Source organism: Strix uralensis, chromosome 2, assembly GCF_047716275.1.
Source record: "Strix uralensis isolate ZFMK-TIS-50842 chromosome 2, bStrUra1, whole genome shotgun sequence".
Classification (NCBI taxonomy): domain Eukaryota; kingdom Metazoa; phylum Chordata; class Aves; order Strigiformes; family Strigidae; genus Strix; species Strix uralensis.
Genome location: NC_133973.1, coordinates 53968834 through 53995163, shown reverse-complemented (window position 1 = coordinate 53995163; position 26330 = coordinate 53968834). Strand labels below are relative to the sequence as shown.

The 26330-nt window shown below is 39.9% G+C and overlaps 1 protein-coding gene across 4 annotated transcripts in view; it reads right to left on the bottom strand.

Moving 5' to 3' along the window:
* Positions 1-1647: 1647 nt before the first annotated feature.
* The window catches only part of GEMIN8 (gem nuclear organelle associated protein 8), a 28334-nt gene continuing 3651 nt past the window's right edge, over positions 1648-26330 (bottom strand). For all 4 annotated transcript variants that reach the window (XM_074858756.1, XM_074858755.1, XM_074858757.1 and 1 more), the window contains 3 exons: positions 25353-25389; positions 22212-22638; positions 1648-3577 (listed from right to left, as the gene is read on the bottom strand). In XM_074858756.1, the coding sequence (XP_074714857.1) occupies positions 3327-3577; positions 22212-22638; positions 25353-25355 (681 nt within the window). In that variant the 5' untranslated portion in view covers positions 25356-25389 and the 3' untranslated portion in view covers positions 1648-3326. The remainder of the gene's footprint in view (positions 3578-22211; positions 22639-25352; positions 25390-26330) is intronic.

Below are 26330 nucleotides of genomic sequence, written 5' to 3'. Positions count from 1 at the left end.
GTAGATTAAAAGAAAAGTTATGCTCATCAAAATTGTTTAATCTCTGCTCAGTTTGCCTGTATACACAGGCATACTAAACTGTCAGCTGCTCTATGGAGAAATAATTCTAAAGGACAAGCATTCTTGACAATGTCACCAATGTGTAAGAGTAAGCAGTTTTTCTTTCAGTAGGAAACATAGAGGTCATTGCTTCATTTGTATGTTAAATTTGTACTGTGCCAGTTCTGAAAGTTTTTTTTTAATTTAAGAATGCTTTCAGCAGGAAAGACCTATTACCATTTTCCCCCCAACCTTCAAAGTGTCTTCAACCAATCTCAAACTCTTCTTCTGAAGATGAGGCTGATTTGTGTATTTGCACGTAGCAAATGAGGAAACCAGTTTCTGCAATTAAGACTAATTGTACTTGCAACTTCAGGGTGTAATTCCTTCTATTGGAGCTGGGAAAAGCTCATGAGAAACAACATCACCAGCAAGCAAAGAATTCCCTTTGGGCAGGACTGTACAAGCAGTTGGTGTAACTGAAAGTGAAGGTGCAACATTCTGGATAAGGAATAATCAAGTCTGCGACATCACAGTTGCATTCTAGTCGAGGCTGGCCTAACATTGTATTTGGGAGGAAAAAAAAGCGTATATGGTCCCATGATTGAGGATTGCAACATAATACATATGTGCAAGAAAGGTGAATGTTAGAGACATTCTGACTGAACAGGTATTTTTGAGTTGCAGTTGCATTGCTTCCATGATCACATTTTTTATGCTTCCATGATCTCATTTTTTATGTGAGATATTTCTCAGAAATTTAAAATGACACAGGAGGTGGAGTAAAAGAACTGCAACATAAAATCTCCCAGTTCTACTGAACTACCAGCAAAACGGGTCATCTGGCCAACTACCAGCAACAGCCCATCCTCTCAAATTCAGGCGCAGTACAGAGGTTTATTTGGCAGCAACTCTAAGTCTTCAGTAGTGTATTTCTCCCTTTCAGCCCTTAGTACATAGTTCCTAGGGAACACTTCATCCAGTTCTCTCTACTTCCAACCTCATGAAGGATATTAAACCCTCTTAGAAATAGTTTAAAGAACCAAAGGCAAGGCAATTTCTTGTATATTTTATATGAAGTAGGAAAGGAATTCAATGTTTGTCTTGTATGAGGTCTCTACAAATACTTTTGGAGGCCAGAATTTCTGCTTCTGCTAGCAGAACCAGTTGAAGGCGGAAACAATCACAGCAAGAGCTGGGAATTGGGTTGAAAAGTAAGAACAGCCCAGTTCTACCCATCCTTCCTTTCTTCTGTACTGAACTGCACAGGGGAGACACCATCATGACACTGGAAACATTTCAAATAGGAAGAGAGAGATCTATGCATGTTAATCTGGGAGAGGGTTTTCCCCCAGCAGATGCAACAGCCCTCCCATTCATTTTGTACCATACCGTGCGTGTGTGGTATTGACTGGCATGCCGTGAAAGTCCTGTCAACACTCTTTGTGCTTCTCAATATGTTAAAACTGTCCTTGCTCTAAGTTCAATCTTCCCTAAGTTCAATCTTCCCTAAACAATACAGCAGCTAAAAGAAAGCTTTAGCATCTGAGAACTGGAGTGCTGAAGTATGGAAGTTTGTTTCTAAAAAAATAAAAATAAATTACAAGGTGTTATGAGGAGAATTTATTTGGTCAACAAAAGGAAACCCAAACAAAACACTGAATTTCTGACAAAACCCACCGAAACCAAGAGTGAAGACAAATGCAGCACTGTTCATAACTTTCCCCTCTCCTGTCTCACACAAGTTTTTCAGATTAATCACACCAGTAGTAAGTCTTGGAGACTGGGGGCTTTAAATTTCAATGTTCAATTTAACTCCATCTTGTCACATCTAAAGTGAAGGAGGTGAAACTGAAAAGAAAATGCTGCTTTGAAAAACCATAGTAAGTAATAGTAAAACCAAAGCTATTCCAAACTGCACTGCAGCCTTGCTTTGGTACAGCTGGCTGCTGCAGAGGACACAGCAACTGCTGGTGTGTATTACAGACTACACATGCTAGAGAGATACACCAGACACAGTGGGCATGAAATGAGTTGTGACCCTCCTCTGTTGCCAGAAAGGCACATGAATGTTTGTCACAATTAAAGCAGCATAAGGTTCCTTTGCCCTGGCATGGACATGCTGCTTAATACAAACTACAGCCCTTCAGCACACAATGATAGGTAGCAGCAATGCTTCACAGAAAGTCCTTGGAAGTGTTCAGGGTTCCATCTTCTAAGGAGTCACCAGTATTGAGGGGCCAATCCTGCCCCTCAGGTGACACAAGTGGAGCCAAACAGCCTGTGCAGATGGGTGAGTACACAAGAGACACATCTAACTTGCCTATGTTTAAGCTTTGAGCATGTAATATACAGGTGGGCATTGGAAAGCAGCACCTAAAATAAACATAACCCTCGGGGCTACATGGCTTCCACACCTCCATATACAGCATACAGATGTATCCTTAGTCTATCAAACTAACACATCTTCTTTAAAGCTTCAAACTAATTAGATGCTTTTTATCAGAATGGAAAAAAAATCACTGTAGGCACTACTTTGTCCTCTTAAGTTTCTCTTCTGCTAAACAGATCTCTAACAGACACGGCCACATCAGGCTTCTCCCTCACTCCCCCCAGCTCTGTTATTAAAACATTTTTCTATATAATGGTGCTTTAGAGTCGAACTCCTGCCAGACAAGTATCAGATTGGAAGAAAAACTTCCTGCTTTATTATAAACCTTTGAAAAAGAATTTAAATGGGTGGACTGCAGTAATTTGATATGTTGTATCTTGGCCAGTGGGTTCCCCATTCTCAAAAAAATCCAAGATTAGCAGACATAACACTTCAAGCTGTGCTCTGTTAAACAGGATCCAAACGCTACTAGGTTAAATGAGACTAGAAAATGGGATCACTCAATTTCCTAAATGAGAAGAGCAGACAACTCATACAGTCTTTTTCGCATGGCTTTAAGTTTTCCCAGTTCACTAAATATAGACATTGTTATGTTTCTTGCAAGCAGGGTCAAGGCAGGCGGGTATCAAATGAGTGAAACTGTGACTTTAGACAGGTTTAGTATTACTGTCCCTCCTATTACTACTTGACAACTGTACATAGGCAGAACAGACTCTGACTATCACTGACAGACAGTGTAAAAGAAACACAGGGCAAAGAAACATGCTGCCCTTGCCAACCTCTGCCCCAAAGCCCAACCAAAACCAAAATTTGCAGTTCATTCTTTCAGGAGCATGACCTGACTGTGGCACCCATCCCTACAGCTCTGTGCCAAGTCCCAGCATAGTCCAGGTGCTCACAACTTAAGGGGAATAATGGGCCAGTATTTGGGCTGCTTTTTGTCACAGTTTCTATCAAAGATAAGCTGCATGGCAGCCTCCATTGCCTGAATCTTGTCAGCTTCAGCACCATACAGTTTCTTCATTTCTGCCATTCGCCTTTCCCCAGGTCTTTCTGCAGGCGGCTGCACAGAACGCTCTGTCCTTTTGTGAAGGTCTTGATCAGCCTCCACATACTGGTGCTCAGCTTCCAGCTGCTGCTGTCTCCCTAGAGAAATAAACCACAAGAGATGTAAATTACTGAGCTGTCAACCAATCACATTTTATTTTAACTTTTTAAATATTACATATTCAAATTTGTGCTGGGTCTAGAGGGCTGAAATCCACACATTCTAGGGTGCAGCGAACTTCAGCAACTTACAAAACAAATTGCATGTTACTTGTCCTGCTGTGCTCATTATGCATAATGACAAATTCCTACTATCATGATAAAGCCTATGGAAGAAGTGCGGAGAAAGGAAGATGATCCCAGAATTGAATCCTAAAACTGTGGAAAACCTTTGTATATATATAATAACAAGTAAAAATCAGCATTGCTTCATTTCTCCCCAACATACACGTGCCCTGAAAAAACAAACAAACAAACAAAACCCCCAAACAAGACAGTTACTTCCAAAGTAATGACTTAGCAGCTGACATAACGAAACAATGCACAGGACAATGCATTTAGCTGAACCACAGCCAAGAGAAAGCGTAATCAGTTACTACTCTATGAAAATGAACAAATCAGTCTGTCACATAAGTGTCTGCCATCAAGTGCATCCAATGAAACACAGCCGTTAAGCACTGTGTTTAGATGAACTATCCAACCTCATCCATTTCTCAAGACTTGCAAAGTTCAAAACTGGCAACCTGTGGTGGTGCAATTCTTAGCCCTCCCCCCCCCCGCCTTTGTTGGGCTGCTTGGTGCTACGTGTGATTCCACCCACATCCCTGAGCTATACACCAATCTGTGGAGATAAGAACTGATAACATTAGCGAACCTGGCTCCTGCCCCCTGCCGATTGCTCTGAAACGGCTACAACGGACCATCATCTCCTAAAGGCCTGGCACACCTGTGCCTGGGATGGGGTCAAATGGGAACAATAACAGAGTTGCACATTCATCAAGTTCTTGTGCAACTCCTGGAAGGCACCAGATGGTATCTGACAAAAGTCAATTATCTTGGACCCTATAAACTGCGACCACCAGGGAGACCCTTTGAGCTCTCCTGGATCGCAGCAGGCCTGTGACCAGCATCTCCCCTGAGCTGGGACGCCTCTCAGGTACCAAAACCCTTAAGGTGTCGTCTGCTCCAGACGGAAGGCCAGGGCGAAGTCCACCCGCTCGAGTCTCAGTTATCGCCCGTTGAGGAATGCCAAGGCATTGTGAGTATTTGCTCTACACTCGAGAGGGAAATTTTCTTTGAGCTAGCTTCTCTTTCACCCGTTCTTTCTCTGTTTATTGGGGGTGTGTGTGTGTGGGTACGTACCCTTGTTTCTATGTGTGTATGTCCGTTCTGTGTTCATTCTACTGAATCCAAACACCTTTGTTTCTGTATGTTTGTCCGTTTTGTGTATGTGCATGTATATATAAAGGTACCGTTAAGTAAGTTAGTGTGAATCTTGTAATTTTAGAATCTGTGAATAGTCGCTTTTCTTTCTTTCAGTATTTCTGAATTATTTTGTAATAATAAATTGCTGTTAGTTATTAATAAACCTAGGTTTCTTACTAAATCATTACCGTGTTAAAACTTTCATCCGCGACACAACCTTACTGCTATTGCTTTGAAGACAAACCAAAACAGCACCCAACATAAATCCCTGCACCAAGTCTTTTAAAGAGGATTTAAACAGTTCAGAGAGGTGAAACATTTGGCCAATTCCGTCTTCAAAAATCCTCTTTGGTAAGCCCAGTTGGGAAGGAATAACTTGATTTTGCGTACCCAAACTTCCTAGGTGCTGCTCTGATGGAACAAATAATGCTCCATGCAGCTAAAATAAAGTGCTACACAAGACTCTCCTCTTATGGGGACATTTCTACAAGATGAAGAAAATCACCTGGCAGTTGAACTCTTTAGCCTACCAATTACAAATAACAGTTCTCAAAGCCACATCACTGAAACAGATTACGACTAATGACAGCACTTTCCCGCCCCCCCCCCCTTAAAAAGAACATTAAAAGGGACAGAGTGTCCACAGGTCAGGATGCATTAGTCACATACAGGACATGCTTCTCAGCATTCGGTGCCATGTACTGCTTCTCTCCTTCCCTTAAGACAGAGATACAGCTTCCACAACACATGACATCTGCAAACCCTAACGCAAAGTTAAGTATCCTGACATATCTGTGTCAAACATCTGCAGTTTATTTTTACACTGGAAAGTACTGTACAGAGCAGCCAAATGACTGTCTGTCAGCCTTCCTGAATGAATTATCCTCTGTACCTCATTCACAGAAAATAGATATTTTAAACAATATAATCAGAAACTTCAATTCTGGCATCTGTTTGTCTGACAGGGACACAGAAAGCTTTTGTCATGACATTTCAAACACCATCCATAGTTTTGTGCTGGTAGTCAAAGGGGAGGAGGGCTTGAGGGGTTATTAGCAATGTATTCCAGAGAGCCATTTCACTTTCTGAGATTTTGCTTTAAGGACACACCCCTGAAGTGGGCTGCACTGCCAGAATTCACAAGGAAACATACATTAGAGTCCATATGTTTTTGGAAGAGTCAGATTTATTTGGTGTCAGGCCATTTTAACCAGAAGGTCTCAATTAGAAGAACTAACATTGCCTACAGAGGGCCCAGTACTATGACGACAGGCTATAGCACTCAGGCTCTGACTACACAGGTCACTCGCATCCCACTGAAACAAACTTCCTGGGACACCAGACTGCACACAACTAGGTGACATGCTTCTAAGCATGAACCTGATGCGATTTGAGCTGAATAATGTTAAGACAGAAAACAAAAATCTATGCTCAAAACCCAATGTTTCCCACTATAGGTTATACAGCAAAACTCTGGCAGGGCAATAAATCAAACCCATATTTGTTGACTCTCTTGGGCCACAGAGATAATTCCTTGTACTTCTGTATTGCCCATGGAAATTTTTTATTCATTAGTTCCATAGTTGCATGCTAGAGACAGCTGCTTCCTCGCTTGCTTGGCGTAGAATGTTCTCTGATAGCTCATTGCACACAATAACACTTAAGAAAAATTCATTTCTCTGGAGATAGATAATGAATTCTTCTGTTTGGAAATTAAATGGGTCTCTAGCAGAAGCTTTATGATGGATGAGTGGATTACAGTTTAGTGTGCATCCATCTCCATTTTGTAGCACAGAGTAGTACAGAAACCCACAGATCCTAATGTTAACAATCAAAATAATAATACCTATTTAAATTCCATGCTCAAAACTACCTAATGTCTGCAGTGTGTTTTACTTTACACTAATCAGATGTACTGCCCTTAACTTTCTAACCTGACTTTTACTATTCCATAGCTACTGGTTAAAAAATTCCCAGAGTGACTCTATTACAGTCTCAGACATGTAAATCAGGACTACAGAGTCCAGGCAGAGGCTGGGGACAGAAGTCTGCTACAGGGACCCACAGTTTTTTTTTATACCAAAGGCTGAATTTGAGCATAGAACAAAGCAGCTGTTGCTGGTAATACCGCTGTAGCTGTGTGGAATATGTTGCAGTTTCAAATCAATTATTTGTGGAGAGATAGTACCATGACAAACTCACTGTCAGCGATGGCACTATTTGCTGTCACGGACAATCAAGGAAAGAGAAGCCATGGAACTAAATGGGTATGTAAACTACTGCTTTTCCAAAAGCAGTATTTCCAGCCAAACATAAAGATAAGAAATAGGTGACAGCAGATAAGTTTTGTCCTGTTGAGATGCACACTAAACTTTCTTTGGTGAGGCAGGGGCTAGGAAGTAGAACTGCTCTTATTTCCAGCAGTCTGGGTTCTTTCCATTACCTCAAAACTTACTTTAAAAACAATACAAAGCAATACAACTTGGAACTAAATGTGCAACTACCTCTTCATCAAGAAGATGACAGCAAGCATCTGACAGTGGAAAAAACCAAAATTATAAACTGTCTGTAGCTCTAAACCTATAGGGGCAACCAGAATTCCTCCGAAGCAAGCACCAAATATTCATCCATGAATAGCAAGGTTTATCAAAACACTAATTCTCAGCCTGCAGCAATTAAGTCCCCAGCTCATTCTCAAATCAGTTTCACACTCCAAATTCGTAAGTTATTGTGCTGTCAAGTTATAAATGTGAAACAAATAATTTTTTACACAATTCTGAGTAGTTCCTCCTTCCACTTCACATAGGCTACAATAAATGCGCTTTCTTTTACAGCATTCAGCTTCAAATATTGGCAAGCTTCTCCCAATCATGGAACAGTATTTTGCAAATGTTCACAAGGCAGGCAGGCAGCTGCAGTGGTGGCTGGTTCCTGCACAAAGGAAAAGCATTGCTGACATTTTCTTAATTGGTCAGTATCGTTTCTTCCCAAAGATGCTCTTCCTCTCTTGAAGCTCTTTTCAGAATTAACCTATTCCCACCAAGTCCAGTTCTGCTGGGAAGTCATCATTACCTGGCCAAAACCAGTTGAGACAGCTTTTTCCAAACACAGTAAATAGTCTTTTTTCTTCATATTTACGGAATACTGAGATCTCTACCTAACTCATACTGCATCCTGGGACATCATCAGTTATTCCAGGCCTTTTGAAAGAAAATTTTGGGTTGCTGTTCCCCCACACACTTTTCCCACCTTTTATGGATGACTTGTAATCTAGGCTATACTCACTGAAAAGTGAACAAATATATACAACTACCTCCATCCCCATGTACTGCCAAAAGCAGGATAAACATAACTAGTATCTTAGTTATTTCACTGCAGTTGGGGCTTCATATGCAAACACCCTCTTACACACTTCCAGCAAAACTATGACCTAAGTCCTTCAAGATGTAAGCTTTTTTCCCCATAGGCCCTTAGAAACTCAGATGTCTTGTTTCTCTTACTTTATAAAAAGGAAAACATCATATACTTTCTGTAAATTTGATCCACTTTGCTCTTCTTTCTTTGTAATATCCTTTGAGAAGCTTAAGTAGTAATAAAAAAAAATTCCTCTCTGGAATTCATCCTTTTCTTATTAAAAGAAAAAAAAAAAAACACCAAAAAAACCCCACACAACTGCAAAATAAAACAAGGAAAAAACCAACCTCAAGACCAAACCCCAAATAATTTCTCTTATTTGGAGAGAAGTCTCCATGGAGAGACTTTTCAACATTAAAAGGAGATAAAGGTAGGGAGGGTAGTTATTTATGTTGGATTTTTAATGAGAGATTCATACCCAGCATTGTGTTGTTTCTTGTACCATTTTCAGCTCTTAATATTTATACATCCCACCCTTAGCTCACTGTAGCCAGTGATCATATGCAATCTGATGACATCTCTTATACAGGCAGCCTTCTCCACAGTTCTCTAGGTGCACACACGCTGCAGTCTGCCATGCTCTGCCCCACATGATGGTAGTTATGGCAAGAGACCAAGGGCTTGCTCCTCCTAAGTGTCAAATGGCCTTTACTGACTTTGAGTTTCTGGCTTAGTTAACACATTATTCTCCAAGGAAATACTGCACTTTCCCCAGCCTTGATCTGTTTTTTCTTTTCCATGATTTCAGACTGACCTATACCCCTGTTCATATTTGTCTGCTTAATTCAAATGATGAATAATTTTCTGTTACTGCTGCATGTGCATTTTCTGAGCCTTCTCATCTTGTCTTAAATGCTACCTGAGTTGATCTTGAGCAGCCCACACTAACAGAGTTAAAAACACTACCCATTTCTACTGATTAAAAACTCCTAGTTCTCTCTTTGAATGCCACTTCCCACAGGCCTATCTGCTGTGTTAAATGTTCTGCCCACACAGGCTTCTCAATGCTAAATGCCAGCTTCTTCATCTCCCTAGAAAACCTAAGTACCTTTACCATAAACTTACATATGAGTTTTCCTGAAGTGATAGCATCAGACCATTTTATTATGCCTGTACTTGCATGAACCAGGCATACCATGGGGAAAACCAAAATCTTTGCCTAAAGGAATTCCAACAAAATAAGGATTTAAGTCTGAGGATTTGTGAACAGGATATTCAAGGAGTTTAATTTCTACAGAGGTCTGGATTTCCAGAGGGCTAAAAGCTCAAGCATTACTCTTTATCAAGTGCAAAGCTTTGCAGGACAAGAGCTTCCATCAGTGGGAACCTGCAAGATACAAACAATTGTGACTTACCCTCACATCTGTAAAGATAAAATATTCTGGGTTGCTGAAAACAGCAGTCTCGCTGGAGGATTACTTTGGAACACTAAGCAACTTAGAGGAATTGTGGAAACATACTGAAAGATGAGAGTGATGATTTTATAGCAGAATGAACAGCCTCATTCTAGCTGTAAACTGGCTTGGGGAAAGCAGACTTAGGTTTACACTTCTCCTTAAATGTAAAACCTTGTGCTTGCAAAAAATTGAACAAAAGGATTACAGATGACAATGTAACTTCCCCCTTCCTATTTTTAACAGGAGAAGTCTGATCTTCAAAGAAGTGGAGACAGCTAGGCCATATCTTAATATGCCAGCAGTCTACCTATGCAGAAAAATCAAATGCTGTAGCTGACTTGAGAACACTAATTTGGAATAAAAGTGACTTTTGTAATTGCCTGAAGTAATACAGTGTCACAACCACCATGAAAGAGAACTACTAAAAATGCTGAAGGTATTAAAGCCCCAAGTAGATACACCGACAAGTTTTCCATCTGCTAGTTGAGGCGGGAATGAGTTAAAAGAAGTTGAATATTTCACCACATATATCCACAAGCAATGCAATATTCTCAAGAAAAAAGAAAATGTTCTGTTACAGGCTTTGAAGTAAGAGCAGATGTGATTCCTTGGCAAGCTTGTGGCAGTCTGAAACCACGGTTCCACAGACATTTTTCTTTCCTCAGCTACAAAACCAGTGTAAGCAGTTTCTGCTCCTCTTCTCCCTTAGCTGCATGCTCCAGCTCCCAGGCCCCTGAAGGATGCTGCTACCTTTGTCTAAGGGGCTACACAATGAATCCTACAAAAAAAAAACCCACACCAAAAAAACACCCAACAACCCCAACAAGCTATGTTTAAGCCTGGTATAGTTCAGTGTCTTGGCACCACACATGCTGAACTAAAGGGGCAGCGCTGGAGCAGGACTGAATGGCTAGGAAGAAAAACTGCTTAACCTGGCTTTGGCACTGAGGCATGTTCATTGAAGCACAGCCTGACTGAAAACCCATTGGTAAAAGCAGGAAATAGTCTAAGGCAAGAGTGTGCTCCCTAAGAAAGATGCAATTGCAACAGGCTGTCTAAGCAGACAGCAAACAGATTTTGCAAATCTGAAGTACTTGGTTTGATACCTTCTCTTTCACTATAATACAGATTTTCTACACATTTTGAAGAGGATAGCTGTGTAGAAAGAGGGCAAAATTAGTTACCAAGACAGCAAGGGGAGAGAAACTACCTCTGAAATCAAAATGAATAGAAAACCAGGAAGTAAGATTAGAACCAAGGTGTTCCAATTCCAGGTTTGCTACTGTGTGGTATGTATCACTCTCAAGTTAATTAGCCACATGCCTCACTGTAACGAATCTGTAAAATGATTCTAATACTTTCCTACCTGACAGAGTTTTAAAGAATTCATTATCTCCCATTATTTTGAAATCTGTGGCTTAAGTAACTGGCAGAAAGTTACACAGTTAATCAGAGAATAAAGAAGCTGATTTCTGTTTTAGAAATAGGATTAAAAACCAAGAAGGGTTGTCTTGTGGTCTCCAAACCAAACTGCCAAAGATCCTGGATGGAAACAATATAACCCTTCATGTCCATGTTTACACTAGCAGTAGGCTACACTGGTTACTGCCCAGCTAAATAACAAATCACCTTTCTTTTATTTTCTTCTATTCCCTTCCACAATGAAACCCTTAAGAAGGGATATTCAAATCAATTCAAACAATCAAACCCCATAAACACAAAGCAAGGAGCTAGCCCAGTGAAACCTCAAGTGAAAGCCTGCTTTAGAAATCTGGAAGCTCTATATGTAATTCATAATCAAGTATTTGTGCACCTGGGATAGAAAACACACAGCCGAGCCCAGTGTAACCAGGGGCCTGTATGACACCAAAGGCACCAAGGTGTCCAGACTTGTGCCATCTGACAGGGCTAAACAGCCAGGAAGTTGCTGACCGACCACTGCTTAGAAATTGGTACAGGATCAGGCACTGGCAGCTGCCTCTAGTAAGGATCAAGTCTAAAGCAGTAAGATTAAATACAGACCAGCTGACTCTGCAGTCCCATCCCCCAAAACAACTCCAATCTGTCACTGATGGCAACAATGCTGACGCCAGACAAAGACACCAGTGCTAATCATAAGGATTACTTAAATCTATATATAACTGTATCCCTATATACACATACATTTATGGCACAGAGGAGACTGAACAAGGAAGTGTTCAAATTTAAAAGTGCTTCTTTAAAAGCAAATGAGCACGTTGAAGAAACGTGAGTTTCACAATAATTCTTTACATGCGCCCTGAATAGAAATTAAGCACACGCACTTGGAATAAAGTGTTCCATGATGTACAGAGAGCTAGACAGTTAAATAATGCTGAAAGTTTGGTGCTTTCAGGCAAAAAAAAGGAAGTAGCTTGTGTCAGTCTTCTAAATCAAACGTGCACATTCGAACTTTACATTGAAATTTCTTTGACTCCAGCCACAAACTACACTGCTGAATTCAAGATCGGTTTATTGTACAATATGAGAAAGCAATTAGGCAATATATGCAGGGAAATCTGCTACTTTATTAAAAATATTTGAAAAACAATTTTTCTGAGAGCAACCTGTAACTATGTCACTGATTTTCTGAAAGGAAGCATACTCAGGCTATGTATTGACCTCTCAGTTAACCGCCAGGTCTGTAATTTAGTATTACTGCAGACATGCAGAATTAAATAACAGTGTCTGATACAGATAAAATTAATTTCAGCAAGTAAATATGCATTTTTTCCATGCTGTTAGTAAACTGCAATGTGCTGCCTGACCAATCGTTTTAAAAGAGATCTGGAAAGAGGGTCAAACTAAAGGAATCAGCAAAACATCACAACTTGAAAAAGAAAGGGCTGAACGGTAGCTTTGGAAACTTATTTTACCTCTGACCTTCCGAGCTTCTCATTGCTCATTTCAGCATTCTAATAAATTAAATAAAATATACGCAAATACATGAGGATAATTGCTATGCCCAGTACTAAAAACACAACAAAAAAACATTGGGAAAATATGCCAGAGAAAACCTGCAGATGTGCATCTGTCGTACCTTCTTCAAAAGGGAAATGTTTGACACTAGAAATAATTCCAGAGTCGGTTGCTGGAGCATAAGTCTGAGCATGGTCTCCTTTCAAAGAGGCAGCTGGCATCTGCCCTTCAGAAAGTCAAGTTGTACTTCTTAGCAAACGGGAGCTCCATGTCTCCCCTCTGTCACTTCAGTGGGGCAATTCACACATGAAGGAAGTGTTTAAGTGACTTGATCAAGACTTTACATGAGGAGAGCCATCAGACTGAAAGCTCATCTAGCCTGACAGCCTGTTCATGACAGAGGTCAGTAACTAATGCCAAGGGAAGAATGCAAAAGCAGTGAATGCAAGTAACTACACATCACCAGTTCTACCTACTGAGAAGTGGAGAGATCAGAAAAAGGCAGATACTTCTTCCTGCACTCCTCCAAAGCCAGCCAGATGCTCTGCCATCTACCACCTCAACACCTCCTCCACCAACATGTCACACATGATGCCGTCTCCATAGTCTGGACTCTTCTACAATTTTTCAGCCTCCTTCCCACCATACCAGTGGCCAAAAATCCCAGAGCAATGATAGCTCATGAATTTTAAAGTGTGTCTTCCAACCGTTCTGCTCAGCAACCACATCAGAAACTGCAGATCTCCTAGAAATGAAGGTGCACTGCAAGGCTTGTGCAGAGTGAGAGAACAGCAGCATTAGCTTGTTAGTATTTGAACAACCACATTAAGATTGAGGCCCAGCATGCTCTTTGGAGACCCACATTCCTTTGCAGTTTCTCCAATTTCCGTGAATGCAGAGCTGACTTTTGGAGCAACAACCACCACTTGAGCAACTACAAATGAAACTAAACCCATGAGATTCTTATCCAGCTAAATGTGAATAACAACAATCAATAGTATGACACCCATGCCATTTATTTCAGTACAAACCTTAAATGGATATTTGTACTCAAATAAGATTTATTCTTCATTTTATATTGCCTCCATGATTTCAGTGTTCTGCAGAGTAGTATTATAACAACTTAGATGTCTTGAAAATATCAGGGGAAGCTATGATATCCAGATAAACAGGTTTGGGTACTTTGAAGGCCAATAACAATATGAACAGCTGGATCAACCTGTACTGAGTACTTCATATGGCTGCAGCACAACTGTTTCTTGGTGTGCTGTCATATCAACCTTCTTTATTTTCCTGAGAGACTGGGAAGTGCTATCATCCCTGTATTACAGGTCCGAATAAAAAGAAAACGGACACAAATTCCTGGAGCAGGCAGTGCTCTAGACTCCTTGGAATGGGCTTCACAGCAGATCATATCACAAAGTGGCACAGGTGCTCAACCCAGCCACTGGAAAAGAGAAGAGTGACAATGTTCTCTTGCACCTTGGGGTTTAAGATCCATCATCCTTTGGGTAAATGACTAGCTCCCTTCTTCTTGGAAGGCATGGTTGGAAGGGAAAGATTATTATTTTGGATATCTGCTTCTAAATTCCACCTGTATTGAAAGGTTTTGTGGATGTAGTCTCAAATGGCATGTTCAAGGTCATGATGGAAGTCTGTAAAGGCCACACAAGTCTAACAGCCTCTGTCTGTCTCTCTCACTTGATTTTACTAGGAAACGAGTTTCAGAAAAACCCAGGCAGATGAAGTCTCTGAACTCTCAGTTTGTGCCTCCAGAGCACCCACATTTTCCTAACGACAATGGATGCGAATTCCATCTGGATGCTTCTGATAAAACTGAGGCACAGTGAGAGATGTTGAAAAGCAAATGGTGCCTCTGAAATCTTGGCATTAACACCATCCCAGTAAAAATAGCAGGGGTAAATTATGTGTCTCCAAGCACATCCAGTTTGCTTTATAACAGAGACCTAAAATGTGTAATGCTTGAGATATTTTTCTGTCATGCTGTGAGCAGTGATTCTGCCATGATTCTGAGCAGTTTTTGTAGATAAAGAGCACAGAAAACACACACCATCATTACATCCATTTCCACCTGTCTTTGACATTTGCTTTTCACAATTACTCCAGTGCTGTACACCCTGAAACTTTAACATTCTTGCTACAGCAACTGTGCCCCAGGTAGATACAAAAAAGGTTGTGTTAGAAAATGCTTAATTCATAGCCCACACTGTCACTGTCCACTTACAAGGTTGAGAGTATCACACTAGAGGTAGAGGAATTCAGATTTATCAGGACAGAACAGAGACAAGAGATCTCTAAGTAAAATCATTTAGAGATCCAGAAATGCTGCATGTGGCACCTAGATGGAACCAGTAATCGAGGAATTTTAGGGGAAATGGAAAAGTGCATAAACTGTGAAGGCAGACTGCCCGGGTCGAGTGATTAGCACAGAGCAGCTTTCATGCTGCTTTTCCCTAGAGCTGTGTCTGTCAGCATGGCCTCACCTGCTCTTTTCCACAGCAGCTGCAGCTGCTTTCACAGCTCCCCTGCAGGGACAAAGACTGAAGAGAAGACTAGAGGAGCCACTCAGAGCAGCTGCAGATGCTAACAGCATAAGTGAGCAGGCAGACCTGCCTTCAAAAATTATCAACACCAGTTCTGAGTGTTAAGTAGTGTCTGCGTCTTCCCACACCAAACAGTTCCCGTATGAAGGAATCTTCCATAACAGCATTCGGAAAGCTATTTTTGCTCTTACAAGACCAGGGAAAGACTCCTTGTTTCCCACGCGGAATCTCAGCCCTGGGGTCCATTTGCCTGGTGGTTCTTTGCCAAAGCTTTGCAGAGCCCAGGTATGTCACAGCAATGCCCTCAAGCCTTGGAAATCGCAAGGACACAAAACAGACACTGACACACTGCTTGTCTGACCTAAAACTGAATTACTGCATTTATTTTCTTTGTAAAGAGAAAGTCCCAATAGCTAATCCATCAGAGCAAGCTACAGACCTGTTTCCACAGGATCCTTCTGAGACCAGAAATTATCAAGAAACAGCTATCAAAAGCAGATCTAGCACATGGATGGTGAGGGACAGGGCAGCTGAGAGGAGCAATGATCTGTCTCTGTCCTGCACATCTTGTTCTCATATCCTCAAGACAAGTCCAGGCAGAACGAATTTTACCACAGCAAGAGCGGCAACAATACAAGACTACCAGACTTCTCTTACTGACTCATGAATAACTTAGGGATAATAGCTCTCTGGGAGAAAGGGTAGCTCAAATCCTATATTTGTTCAGCAAAGATGACGTCAACACGACGCCTTTTGGTCACAGGGAGGACATTAACTTAACTGTTAAGCAAAAGGCCTGGAATGAATAATTCTTCTCAGATCATATTATTCATTCTTCTATCACTTGAGGCTTTTGCTTACTTCCTGCTGAGGTACTCAAAATCCCTTATAAATATGAATAAATTGAACCTCTCAACAAGCCACCTGAGGTATGTACTATCTCCACTGTAGTAAGAGGAACACATTAGACAGACAAATAAAGGGTGACAATTTCAAACACAGATTTCCAAAGGTTTACTACATATTTTCATATTAAGACACCATTCTTCATTTCCATCAAATGTAAGAGGAAATAGAGGTGTTTGACATCTTATCATCCCTCTTAAAGCAATGTCTACACTACAGTTAACCCTGAACCACATGAGCTTCTTTTCCCTTGCTCCTAGCTGTAAACCAGCTGTAACTCAGCTGCCAGTACTGCACAACATGCTTAGGAAGAACTGAGCCCAGAACAGCCCCTGGCAGGCAGGGCAGTGGCATTCCAGGCCCCAGCTCCACCCGACTGTCCAAGCCGCACGCATGGGAGCGTGGTCCACTGCATCCTCACAGGCCACATAGGAGCTGAAACCTGAGGCATCCCTTAGCAGCAAAACAACAAGCCTGGCCTTGCCCTTGTGTACTTTCAGGGGTTGCCAACGCTGTCTGATGCACATAACAGATAAGAAAGACTTTACAGAAAATTTCAGTTGTGTTCTCACACAACTCTCCTGAGCATGCTGCAGAGGATATCCATTTTTGACTGTATCTGGTCCAGCGATACAGAAAGCGCACCATTTCCTCAGCAGCACCTCAAGCTTTCTAGTTTCTCTCATCCATTAATTCCTGTAGCAGTAAGTACACCTGTACAGCATAATGTCCATTTGTTGCAAAATGTATGGGATTGACAGGAAAGACATAGGTCCACATAGCAAAGCTATACATTCTAAGCTCAAATTCTGTCTCTAGTATGAGATCCAAGGACATTTTCTTGACTATCACATATTCTAGGGATAGCTGTGTTCCCAAATTGATACTCTTAGTACAAAGATAACCTTGTCTCTTATAAAACGGATATAAAACTGTGCCCAACTGTTGCTCTCCAAATGCAATTTAGACCCTCTATTTTTGCAAGTACAGGTTAGTTTTCAATCTTAAAGCACCGAAAATTGTGGTGCTTTTCCTTGTTTCTCTAGCAAGGAAGCATTTTCTCAGCTGTTGGCTTCCAGTACCAAATAACGCAACCTCTATGTTGGATACAATGTGCACACTTGAGAGGATTCTGCTGCTACACAATAGAAGGTTCAATCATCAAGAGCAGAGATGTGGTACAGAGGAGAGCCTTTCACATTTCTCCTTCAGTTCACAAAAGAAAGTGCTTCAAAAGCATCTCTCAAGCACCCACACATACTGCAGAGAGCACTCATTTCACAGGCATTTCTCAGAATCTTCAAGCAATTCATCTTCCAAAGATAGTGGTAAAAGTTATGTGACAAGGCTGACAAAGCCAAGAAAGTTGAGCAGATATTTATAAGTTCACTATCCACACTGTTTAGGGTAGGGAGGAAGAAATGAAAAAGATGCTGGTGACCAAGAGTAAGAATTTGAACTACAGTCTGATGGAGAAAAAGACAGATGAAGAACAGGGAGAAGCATTTACCAAAAGTGGAGAAAAGAAGGAAAACATGGTGGGAAAAAACCTGCATCGAAGTGTTTTCCAAAGAAGCACACAGGCCTTAAACAAAACCAAAAGCTTCATGGATCTGGTACTATTCAAACAAGTTTCAAAACATTGAAAATTCCATTACTCCCTCTTCACGGAAGAGGCAGTGGCAACTGTCATCTTTCAGAGAAAGAGAAACCCAAGGGAAAAAAACCTACAAATTGCAGATTTGAAACAAAGATCTTCATTCACCATTTCCTTTCCATTTTTTTTGTAAAGGTTTTCCATCTGGCATGAAAATTTTAAGTTGAGACAACATTATTTTGGGAAAAGCTGGAGGGTATGTGTGGGCAATACAGACAGAGGCTTTAATGGAAAAAAATAGTCTGAGCATTAACAACTGACAGACTATTATCCTTCAGTAATGAATTGACATGATGGTACTTTGCTTTGCTTTTCTTTGTTTTTAAATAAAGGATATGGTCTCATTGCCTGTTGACTACCACAGAATGGTTCTCAATGTACTTGCAATGCTGTATTCACTCAATTAGTCATTTTATCTTATATGTAAAAAGGGAACAAAGAAAAACTGCATAAACTACACATTTCAAAGGCTAAATTTAAAAGTGTAATAAATATGTGTAATTAGACAATTTACAGAATTGTTAGGCTTGTGAATCTTCCTTTCTTGTTTTTTTGTCCTTTTAATTCTTGTAAATATAAAATGGCAACTTACTGTCCTTTACATCTAGGATGCCTGAAGAATTCAATACACTACCTAGGTCTGAGAGGTATGGTAACCCAGAAAAATAACTACATGCTTTTCAACAGCCAGAGGAAAGACTTTTAAATACAACTAAAAACATCCCCAAGAAGCACAGTATATTAGCATCACCAGTTACAGGAAGAACCAGAACAACAGACTAGTCTGACAAGAAAACCCCCTTAAAAATAGAATCTCTAGATAATTATGATTGCATATGGAGAAACAATTGAAGAGGAAAGAAATTAAATCTGTCTGTAAGGGATTTTAACCAAATGCACCGTGTATCTAGAATATGAGATAAGTTTGTAGTGCATTAATATATCTGAGTTCATACAGCCTGAGCAAAACTCTGCTCACAATTACTTCAGGGCATTCCAGGAACACATAACTTGACTGCAACCCATGACATGAATATAAAAACTACTAAGAATTTGACATGAATTCAAAGACAAAAAAATAGATTGTTTTAAAAGAGGTTGTTTGTGAACAACTGTATCAATGCTGAAGTGTTAAATCATGCAGCAAGGCTCAGAGTTTGCCAGTTTCAAAGGCTTTACTGTGCAAGTCAGCCAATTCCTGCAAATGCCCACTGTGAAAACAACAACAACAACAACAAAAAAATCACTACAGAAGTGAAGAATCTGCTTGTTCTTCAAGTTTGTGGCAGTTATTGAAAAATTAAGTAAAGCTGAAGTTTTCTTCTTTGGCTAGTCTGACATGACGGCTGTTTCATCTTTGAAAATCTACTCTTTGCAATTAACATTAATGCTTGTACGTCACCATCCAGACACAAATACCTTTCCCACCTACACCTCAGCTCTATAGAAGTCTTCCACAGTTAAAGTTTACAAGATCTTACCCTCTGATGTCTGTGATCACATTTACCTCCAGCAGACTCTAGATCAGGCATTAGAAGTGAAGAGTCTGACATCAGCTAGGATTCATTTTCATCCATTTGATTATCATTCTACATGTTGATGAGACATGGATCATGTGTGGGAACCAGCTATATCTTATTTGGTAAACCAAGACTCTCATTATGCATGTTCAAAATAGCAGCATTAATGCTGTGTAGTATTTCCTAATTTAGCAGGGCTTGAAAACACCTGACTAGTGGAAGTCACCCTTCACAAAGATAAATCAGACCTCCACCCTCTGTACTAGTATCCCCTTCCTTAAGGGCCAAATCCCCCTTTCTATTTGTCCCATTGCTCTTCTTTTCCCATGTGTCTCACACATCAATAAATTGCCAATAAACATATATCAAACTCTTGCATACCACTCATTTTAAAACAAGAGCAAGCCAGGTGTCTTCTCCCAAGTCATACCAAGGTGCAGTGGTCAAAGGCTGTGAACTCCACCTGGAGCCCCTTATTTATGCCAGAGAAAGAAAACATGAGAGACAGCCTTCCCCTTAACATTCCCTAACAGCTGGCTTATATCTCAACTGATCATCAAGGTCACTACTGGTAGTTTGCTTTGACATATGCGAACATTCAGTTTATAGAAAATTTAAAACTCTTACCCCAACATTACAGATGTCTCTTCCAGACATGGATGCCTACATTTCAGGCATCACTGAGCTTTATAGTGCCCAAATTTCTCTACAAATCTACTCCTAAGTGGGGGGACTGGCAGCCCAGGATGTACAGTTTGGAATTAAAAGGAAAAGGAATCAGAGAGGAAATACTTAGGTAACTGTGGGTTTCTTTTGTGGGTGAATTACCTCCATCTTCTTGAGCATTGATACAGAATGGCAATCATTCTTCAGCACAGTATTAAAGATGTAACATGGCAGTGTCATTATGGATTGCAGCTTAATAAACCCCTAAATTTCATTTTGTTCGGAAACAGCATCCAGGAAAATTACTAACACTGCCTCCTAAAGTAGAGTGGTACTGCCTTCAACACAGTCCCCATACCAGCTTATTTCCATACCATCAGGGAAACAATGATTCTCCCCTCCTCCTGCTGCTTATGTTTCTTCTTTTGATAAACTTCAACAGATTTAAAAATGGATTCTATTTTCCTTTTCCCCCACCACACAAGAAAAAATGATTTCTGAACAAGATCATACTGTATTTTTAATTACTCACAAAATTAGCATTTAGATAGCACCATTCACCCAAGAGTTCTTTCTGTGGCACTTTTAAATTTCAATTAAATCAAGTACTTGTTTACTTTTTCATGCTTTGAGGAATTACAGAAGATTATTATTACTACCCTCACTTTATCAGGGAAACTACTAAAGAAACTGAGGCACACATTAGCTAAAGACCAGATTCTGCTTAAATTTGCATGAAGATGTGAAATAGTGCCACTAAAGTGAATAGAGTTACACTTACCCAGAACTAGGCACACAGCAGAGACCTAATTATTCCAGAAGGCTCCAAGTACCACTGTGTTAGAAGGAACAAAAGTAAAATCTGTATTTGGAGTCACAAACCTCTTCCCAATTCACCTGCTCGTCATAAAGAATCAAATCCTATTTTTAGCAACAACAGCCAGTGAGAGGTCAGGAAGAGATTATATAGATATACCAAGGTCATATAGGATATTTGCAACAGAGAACATATCTGAGCCCGGATTTCCTACTTTCCAGGATACCACTTTAATCACTCGTGTATCTTTAAACCCCACTAACCATAAATACAAAATAAATCCAAAGAAAATGTACTGCATTTCCAGAAGTAGCTGAGTATCTTAAAGAATCCTGTACCTTATCAAAGGAACATTTCAATAGAGAACACCAACCTGATCCTGCAAAAGCATGATGAGAAAGGGATGCATGTCAGGGACCATCGCTGAGCTCCTCAACTTACTTTCCTCTGCTAACTAGATCACCTGTGCATCATACTGATTAGAAGTGTGAAGTTAGGCTGAAGTGTTTCAGCTCACTGGATACCCTCTGATCAAAGAACTTAACACAGTATTTATCTCTCTCCCAATCACTGCCTTTATTATGCATTTTTAGAACATCTCCCTCTTTCAGAGAAAGCTCTATTAAACGTTCATTCTGGGCATTTCCTACTGGAGTGATAGGAAAAATTATTTTCATCATGCTGCTTTTGTAAAACAGATAATATATTTGCCTGCAACCTTTGTATGTGCAGCAAAGTGTCAATAAAGTACAGCATAACTTTTTATTTCTTTTAAGGATTTCACAAAACTAAAAATGACCAATACCTCTGAGGATCAAGACCTGAGAAAAATCTTAAGTCTTTGGCTTATATTCCCTGCTTAAAGACTTAGGTCCATATCAAGACACAAAACAAAGAGAAACTTGTGGTATAGTACAGAATGAAGAGTACCCTAGGGATGCATGGGGAGAAGAAAAATGTCAAGCTTTCACCATTGGGTTAGCCAAAGAATAACAAACAAAATGGCTGCTCCATGTTATAAAATACATTGAGGCTTATGCTAAGGTTCAGTGACGTAGTAAAGCACTTCCTCTGGGTTCCCCTCTCAAACATATAGCATGTTAAATTTAACCATAAAAATTTCAGAGTTCTTCCTTCAGCATTGAAGATGAATATTATTTTCTGGACAAATGTGTTTTTCTCCTCTTTGCAGTCATAATTTTCTCTCTCTCTCTCTCCTACCAAAAAAACCTTCTAACATTTTCTGAGACATTTCTAATGAATGGTACTTAAGCATGCCCATCAGTTTTCCCTACTTCATTCCATTTGACTTGCTCATTTGCAGTGCCTATTTATGTGAATTCTTACAAAACCTATAAATGTTGAAGCCATTCACCACTCAATGTTATGGCCACCAAGTACCAGAAAACATAGAACAAGCATGGACTTACGCAGTTCTTCCCGGTGTCTCTCTGTCTGTGCAAAAAACTGGCGAAGCTCCTCTGTGATTTCCATGTTACTCAAGTCATATTCTATCTCCCCTTCAGACTCAGAGTCCTCCTCCATTTCGCAGTCTCTGTCAGCATCCTCCCTGCCTTGGTGAGCATCTGCGTACTGCTGAGCTCCTCCACGGTACAGAGCTCTGCCATGTGGGCTATAGCTGGAAGAATATTTTTGGGTATGTGAGAGATCATTCCCATCCCAATCTGAGTAGCGGCTACTTGGAGAGGCTGCAGAAGGATGCCACGGCAGGTGATAAAAGGACTCCACGGCTTTCCTGTAGGCTCTCTGGTGTCTACGCATCCAGCGCATGGCTAAGTCATAGTGCTTCCAGTATCTTGCATACACTTGCTGAGAATACCATGGCTCAGTGTCTTCCTGTGGCCAAAACACGGGTGAAGAGGGAAAGACACCAAAAAAAGAGGGGCGGGGAGAGAGAGAAAATGAACAGTAATTGAGGGGAGAAACACTGTAAACACAAGCACAAAGTCTGCCTTTTAATCATCAGTCATCTTTTTCCTATCATAAACCATACAGATCTGAAAGAGGACAAGTATTAATACAGTGCAAGTGTACTACACTTCATTACTCTTACAAGAGGTTGTTTTTCATCAAGACAACTACCAGTGAAGAATTAGCAACAGAGAAGTTGTAGTGCCCAGAAGGTGTTTTCCAAATGTTTGTGCTACTACAGTGGCAATCAGTTCTTTTTAGGGAATATGCTGTGTGGATATATTCCACAATTCCTTAGCTGCTCATGTGAGTTGTAAGAACTGAATCATTCCAAGGTGTATGTATTACAACCTACACCTGATTTTCAAATCCGCAGACAGAAAACACAAGAGATTAAAATTCCTCCATATTAAACAAAGGCATTCATTTTATCCAGTAACATATTTCCTCCATCTGCCTGCCAAAATAAGTTTCTCAGAAAAGGTCAAATGGCAATTCAGCCAAGTTCATATATCCATCATGGCTTCGATCAAAAACAAGACTGTATTTAGCCAAGTGCAAGCTGCCAATAAATCTCTCTTTTGTACTCATCAGCAACCAACATATGAAAAGGGGTAATAAAGTACCACCAGTAAATTACACGAAAAAATAGTTGTATAGAATGAAACATACTGTAACACACCTTCTTCTGTCTTCCAGCTAATCTTAGTTTTCCTGAAAAAACAGTTTCATGCTGTTCAGATTTCACCAGCAACTACGAAGCCCCACAGTTCCTCTAGCCTTAAGCCCCTTTCCTACAGGCCATTTCATCTCCCTCCTCATCCTACTCTCAAAAAGAGGGGATAATAGAGGATCTTAAAAGAAGGCCATAAAGTAAACCAGAGCCTGGAACAGTAAGATATATAGCAAATGTTTTCTTCTTTCCCCTACATCTTAATTTCCATAGAAAATCTTTTATCTGGGCCAAAACGGAATGCCTGGACTTTAAATTGGAAGAATTTTAATTAAGCCATGTTTTGGCAAACACTCAAAACTATGGCAAGATTAGCTGAGGTTTTCCGAGATGAATGTGACATCTACAGTCCTTTATTAGTGTTTTTTTAAAAAAGGACATACAAGAGAAAAATCTTTCTTTAAGCATGTTTTCTTAATCTGTGCTGGCACCATTCCGTAGCCTTAAAAGAACGATTCTCTGGAAAAAAAAAATCCCAAAACAAAACAGAACAAACAAACCTAAGGAATACTTTCCATTTAATGCTAACAATATCCAGAGAGGTTAATTTCATTTACTTACATTTGTTTTCACTTTCTGGTTCTCGGGCAATAACGCATAATAATTGCAACTTCCATGTTTCCCTTCTTTCTGCAAAACTGAGCCCATTATCCCATAAGAGATCTATAAATGCTATCTTTTTTCAAGGTCATTGGTAAGTGCTCTCAGAAATAAAATACCTCTGGCTAATAGAGTCAATAAAGAAAACCCACATCAACCTTGTGTTTCTTAAGATACTTCTGATCAAAAATTACACCCTAATTGTGAAGGGCTCAGCTACATGATTTAAAATTCCAGACAAACTCTCTTTCCTGAAAACTAACAATTCATGGAGGTGAAACTTCATTCTGATTCTCCTCTTGGTCTAACATTGCACTGCTACAAGACCGTGCATTTCAGAATACTTATTCCCAAGATGAGTGGGTGCAAGAAAAACATCTGCCTTCCATATGGAATTTCTTCATTCTTAATCATCCAACCACCTAAAAGCTAGGATGAACAATGTTTTATTTACTGTTCTTGCTTTGCTTAAGAATGTCACACTGACTCCTCATCCTTTGGCAGTCAGATGAGAATGTCCTGTTGTCAAATCTGATACATTCACAGGTTACTTTTAGAACATTTTATCTATTTTTCCCACTACTTAAAAATCCAGTTTTGGAACATCATGAAGCTTGACAAAAGCAGGTATCTCCTACATTCTACGTATTTCCAAAGAAGACAACATAGTCTTTTAAAGCTCAAAAATTATCTCCAGTTCTTCTAAAATGTTTCTAAAAAGGGCCTTGATGACTTTACTGAAAGCTCTGGAATCCAGCTGGCTGATTTGTCTAGCTGACTAGCTTCAGTTGTTAATTTAGGGGAAACGAAGACAAAAAGCCAGTTCACGTAGACAGAACTGTGATGCTGGTGCCTGTCCAACTACTTTTTGTGGCTTTTTTGTTGAAAGTGACCCCTGAAAACCCTTTTTACATTTGAATTTTAAAAATACATCTGTTAAAAAAGAAATTACAGAAATGTTTTACATTGGGGTGGAAAAGGGAAAGGGACACTTTAAAGTCTAACTTAGTTCTATGTCTGTGCTTTTTCAGCTGCAGAATAAATGGAAATAAGAGATTTCCTCAAGGAAACAAAAGCTATAAATCTAAGGCAAATGAACAGAGTCCTCTGTTATTTTCCTGTTATGTCTCTGGAGTCTTCCCAGGAGTAGACAAATCACTCGCTGTTGTAATCTGAATTATATTTTTGAAGCTTTCATATCTAATTTTTACATGTCTGCACTGACAGTTCAATAAAAGTGTTTATCTGCATTTTGTATATAAAATGTGACTAAGTTCTCACACACAAACCCATAAAGACCACTTACCATCTCTTGTGAAGTTTGTTCTGGTGATCAAGGTGAACTAGAAAAGAAAACAATAGGGTTTTAATTCATAAAAATGTATGTATGAAGATGGTCACAAACACTGAATATATTTTTGTTAAACTTGGAACACTATGGCCCACAACTATTAAATATCCCTTCTCTGTTGTGGGTAGCTGAAGTCTCTTATTTATAGTTTTTGATTAGCATCAGTAAAAATCCCATTCCTTGGAATTTTCCACTAGAATAAGAAGGTTAAAAGGGAACTTTCTACACAATGCAGCCTAAAATGCTGGGACTGAACACTTTTTTTCCTATTACCCTTTCTTTTCTACTTTCTCCCACGCTTTATGCTTCTACAACCTTTGTTTTCCAAATTTATGCCAAACAAAAATCATAAACTTAAGTGAAACACACTGTTCTCACTTTTTAGTGGTGTCTGCACAGGGACATCTATAAAAGAAGCAATTACCATAAAATGATTAAACCCATCTTGACTCCATTCAAGTAGTAAGTTTTCTGTTTAGACCTATGGTGCACTTATAACCACGTACAACCCCTTTTTTCACTTTATTTCTCTTTTTTTTTTAGACATCTGATCCTGCCTCCTGTAAAGAAAGCACAAGCCAGTTCTGGTTGCAATCACATTTTTTAAATGTGAGGAAGAGGATAAAAGAGAGGGAAGAAAAAAAAAAAAAAAGAAAAAGGCAAAGGCAGGGACGAGAAGAGAGGGATCTATAACCACCAGGCAGGATTTATAATTACTATCATTTTCAGTGTGATTTACCAGCACGAATCACTGAGAAATATTCTGAATCCCCTCCCTACCTGACAATTATTTTATCATTAAACGTTAGCTGCTTCATCCACATATTTCTCCTGACACTCTCACCCTCAACTTGAACCTTACGTAGGTGATTGCCAGTGAAAGGTAACAGAGACTCAGTAACACTGAGCTACCATTGCTACCCCTAAGACATG